This window comes from Cyprinodon variegatus, unplaced genomic scaffold (genome assembly GCF_000732505.1).
Source record: "Cyprinodon variegatus isolate N-32 unplaced genomic scaffold, C_variegatus-1.0 Scaffold476, whole genome shotgun sequence".
NCBI classification, from domain to species: domain Eukaryota; kingdom Metazoa; phylum Chordata; class Actinopteri; order Cyprinodontiformes; family Cyprinodontidae; genus Cyprinodon; species Cyprinodon variegatus.
The window spans coordinates 32,526-36,819 of record NW_015150929.1 but is presented as its reverse complement, the minus strand read 5'-3'; the positions used below and the strand labels follow the sequence as shown (position 1 = coordinate 36,819).

The 4,294-nt window shown below is 37.8% G+C and overlaps 1 protein-coding gene across 1 annotated transcript in view; it reads left to right on the top strand.

The window, feature by feature from the left end:
- rab18 (RAB18, member RAS oncogene family) overlaps positions 1-3,515 on the top strand; it is a 14,195-nt gene extending 10,680 nt beyond the window's left edge. The window contains exons 5-7 of the mRNA XM_015389849.1: positions 1,003-1,121; positions 1,206-1,272; positions 2,046-3,515. Of these exons, the coding sequence (XP_015245335.1) occupies positions 1,003-1,121; positions 1,206-1,272; positions 2,046-2,215 (356 nt within the window). The 3' untranslated portion in view covers positions 2,216-3,515. The remainder of the gene's footprint in view (positions 1-1,002; positions 1,122-1,205; positions 1,273-2,045) is intronic.
- The last annotated feature ends 779 nt before the right edge of the window (positions 3,516-4,294 follow it).

The following is a 4,294-nucleotide window of genomic DNA, read 5'->3' as shown; positions in this document are numbered from 1 at the left end:
ATGCTGTAGGAACCCTCTAAGAATATATTTTTTTTTACTAAATTAAACCAGGTGAATATAAAAATTGACCAAACTTCTTCATAGAGCATATTGACAGATTTTTTTTTTTTAATCTTAAATGCAAAATGTTTATATATATTTTTTTTTTCACATTTTTGATATAATTACTGACTCTCTCTAAGTGGATTGTCAGTTAAAGACATGTTTTACAGTCTCTATCAGTGTTGTTTTACTAAATGATGAATTATTTCAGTCTGGTAAAGAATCTAGTTATTCAAAATTGTAAAAGGTTAACTGTTTTATGAATTGCAACATAAAACTAACTAAAACTAAAGCTTTAATTCAGTCAAAAACAAACCTCTCCTTATTTCTTGGAAACTTTGAATATATAATTTACAGAATAATCACCGCTTTAAGTAATTTAGTGGACAATTTACTCATCCATACAGTAGAGACCTCCACTGTCGCAGGTTTACACACATGTGTAGAGCATTTGAGGAGTAAATAAAGGTTTCCTGTATTAAATAACAAGAAAAGCATCACAGGATGTAAGCACATAATCCCAGCAATTCACCAATAGAACATCCTATTCCCAATGAAATCTGGTTTTACACCCAAAAGCATCAGATCTTTGCTAGAGACCTTTAGTAGTATAAAATTTATTATCTCAGCAGGTCTCTGATCCGGATGAAAAAAGAATGAGATCACTAGAAGAAAATGAAAGAACAGGATTAGACTTGTTACTGTTAGATTTAACTTCAGATTTAACTTTTCCAAACGAGAAGCAAATGTTCCCGAAGAGAAGCTGCCAAAGAAGATCAAATGTTCTAAAAGTATTCATACTTGTTGCAACATTTCAAAATGATACATCACATTTGCTCAAAAACCCTTAATCTTAATGCTATTAAGAGCTGCTTTATATTAAGAGTGAATACCTTTCAGCCTTGAAATACGCTGTTCTGTAGAAACACTTTTAAATTGTGGCTTTATACTCATTCTCAGTGTATGATGTCACCAGAAGAGATACCTTCACAAAGCTTGACAACTGGCTGAACGAGCTGGAGACCTACTGTACCAGGAACGACCTGGTTAAAATGCTGGTAGGAAACAAAATCGATAAGGTCAGTGGGTCTGCAGCAGGACGCAGCAGGTTTGTGGCACTGGACCGGATCTCCTCAGACCTCGAAATGTGTTTCCTGTTTCAGGATAACCACGACGTAGACAGAGCTGAAGGACTGAAGTTTGCAAGAAAACATTCCATGCTTTTCATCGGTAAGTTTGCATGATTGTTCTACACAGAGCTGCTGTGCATACCTGTTGGAACAGAGTAAAACCTAAAGAAAGCACTGTTAGTAAAGTAATACTTTGGAGTGGTTGCTTCATGATCCACCTCATAACTCTCTGCTCCTTATTTGTTCTGATATGATGTTAAAGGCGGCAGCAATCGGTATGAGAATGACAGATTCATTTATTAGTAACCAATTAGTTGTATAAACTTTAAATATAAATGATGGATTATTTTCCATCAGGTTGATTATATCTGAGGCTGGTGTCTGATATTGGGATGGATTTCCGATTTCTATATCGATCGGGATATCCCTAAACCCATGGTTACTTTGGAGGAGCTGCATAGATCCAGAGCTCTGTCAGCGGGAACACTCAGTTTGTGGAGGCTTTCCTTCTGTGGGAACACGGATGGATTGGTGGATGGCTGACTTATGTGGTGAAGAATCCACTGGTTTATATCAGAACAGGATCACCCTATAAAATGGTCTAAAGTCCAGACCTAATTCAATACTTTAAAACAGATTGATTGCAATCTTATTCAGTTTTATTATGTTATTATTTGTAGAGTTATGCTCCGATATGTTGATTTATGCCATAAAGCTCATTATTATTCTCTGTATATTTTTATTCAGCGTCTTGTATTTATCCAGGGTGTCCTGTTGTTCCACAATGCCACATTGTTGTTGCTCTTCCTGCTCTTTTTTCCATTTTGATCATGTTTTCTCTTTCATTCGGTGACCCCCCCAACTCCCCACCAGAGGCCAGTGCAAAGACGAAGGACGGTGTTCAGTGTGCGTTTGAGGAGCTGGTGGAGAAGATCATCCAGACACCTGGTTTGTGGCAGAGCGAGAGCCATGGCAGAGCCGTTCAGCTCACAGATGAAGATGCCGGTGGCGGATCCTGCGGCGGCTACTGTTCCCTGCTTTAAAAACACACACATATGACGCCCCCCCCACCCTAACACCCAGCCAGCCGCCGCCTCTCCATCTGTGTCTGGTCCTAAGCGGAGCTGTCTACCCAGACTGACTTTTAAACAGTCCATCATCCCTAATCTGACTCTAATTTTGCACAATTAACATAAACGTTTCTGCCGTTACATTGTGTTTTACTTCTATAACCTTGTTCAAAGTATGAACTCTTTGTTTTTATGCTCCTATCAAGTTGTTTTAGTCGGTTATAAAAGTGTAAGCCAAAGTTTGTCCGTCTTTTAATGTGATCATAATGGAAAGGCTTTGGGTTCCCATTTCCTGCATGCCGTTCTTGTCCTAGGAGCTTGTTGCCTTAGCAACCGCATCCATATCGATGCTGGGCTTTTCTGCAGTGCTAGTCTTCCTCTTGCGCTTCATTCCGTCCCTCCTGCTACAGACTGTCGTTACGCCGCTGCTCGTGGAGGAGCTCGTGAATCCAGTTCCTGCCGTCGTCCGCCTCACCACTTGTATTCAGAGGCTCGGCGCACGCATCCTCTGCACAACTGACTCTTTATTTCAGTGTTTGAAATGATGTTTTGGTTTAGTTTACTTGAACATCAAAGCTTTGCTTTATTTTTCTTTCCTTTTTTTTTTAAGTACGCATGAATCAAATAGGCTGGAACCGGCGAGACTGAACTACGACGTGGAAGAAGGAATCTTTTGAAACTGCCTTTCTTCTTTTGATGGACTGGCACTCACTCAAACCAGACCGAGGATGTCAGAAATATTGCTGTAATCCATCAGAAAGATCTCTTAACTGTGCATTTCCAGTATCACAGAAAAGCTGTGCTTCTAAATGCTGATGGATTTCACATTACAGATCCGTGGAAACTAGATCTGTGAGCATGTCGGTGGTGTCTGAATGCTGGTATCCTTGGTGAGAGATCTATACATGTCTAACCACATGTAGCCGGTGTTCAACTTTTTATTTACGTTCGCATAGGCGATCCTTGTGCCATTCTTTGTGTTCGTCTGTCCTGGGAGATATTATAAACTTTTATTCTAAAGATTTTAACTTATATTAACACATTACATATGTGGCCGTTTGAATTTTAGATTAGCTACACAATAAGGAATTAGATTTTTATGACCTTATGAAAATAAGTGCTTTTTTTTTTATTTTTGTGGTTGGAAACGCGTTGAACCATGTAAACCTTGTAAATTGTACATTTTAAGATTTAATTGTATGAATTGTAAAGTGGAATGTACACATATCTGACTTCAAGCCGCCCCTGTATTAAACTCAATAAAACTCCTTTTTGAAGCAAATGTCTTAAATTCCATCTGTTCATTAAAAACTCTCATTTATACAGCTGATTACTTATTAAACATTAGCAGGTTTGGTCTGTTAATTAAAATGCCACTTTATTAAAAGTATATGTGAAAGACCAACACTGAGAAGGATGATGGTGTATTTTTTGTTAACTTTTTTTTTTTACATATAAGGCAAAATTAGATCACAAAGGACTTCACTCTACTCCCTACAACTGATTGTGGTCTGGGTGCTATAACAGGATTCCCTCGGGTCCTTAAAAAGCCTTAAAAGGCATTGAATTCCTCAAAATAAAACTAAGCCCTTAATTGGTATTAAAATGTCTTAAATTAGTCTTTCATAGGTCTTATTTAAAAAAAAAAACATAAATAGGATTATTTTTATTTTTGTAATCTAAATAAAACATTAAAATTGAAAAAAAAAAAATTATATAGCGGAACCAATAAAAGCGTTGCAGTTGAGACATTTGGGAGATGCGAAATTTTTAAGTTTTTCAAAATTTGAGACATTAGTGCATTGGTTTATGTTAAAATAAACCTTTGGGTTAAGTTGTCGCAAAGCGACAATGGACAACAGTGTGTACTACTCCCTTCAGAGGACAGCACAAACAGGTTCTAACCAGAGTAGGAACATAAGTGGGAGGCCGCGTTGCACAACTGAGCAAGAAGATAAGTACATTAGAGTCTCTAGTTTGAGAAACTGACGCCTCACAGGTATCTTCATTAAATAGTACCTGCAGTAGCCTGTTTGTGCTGTCCTCTGAAGG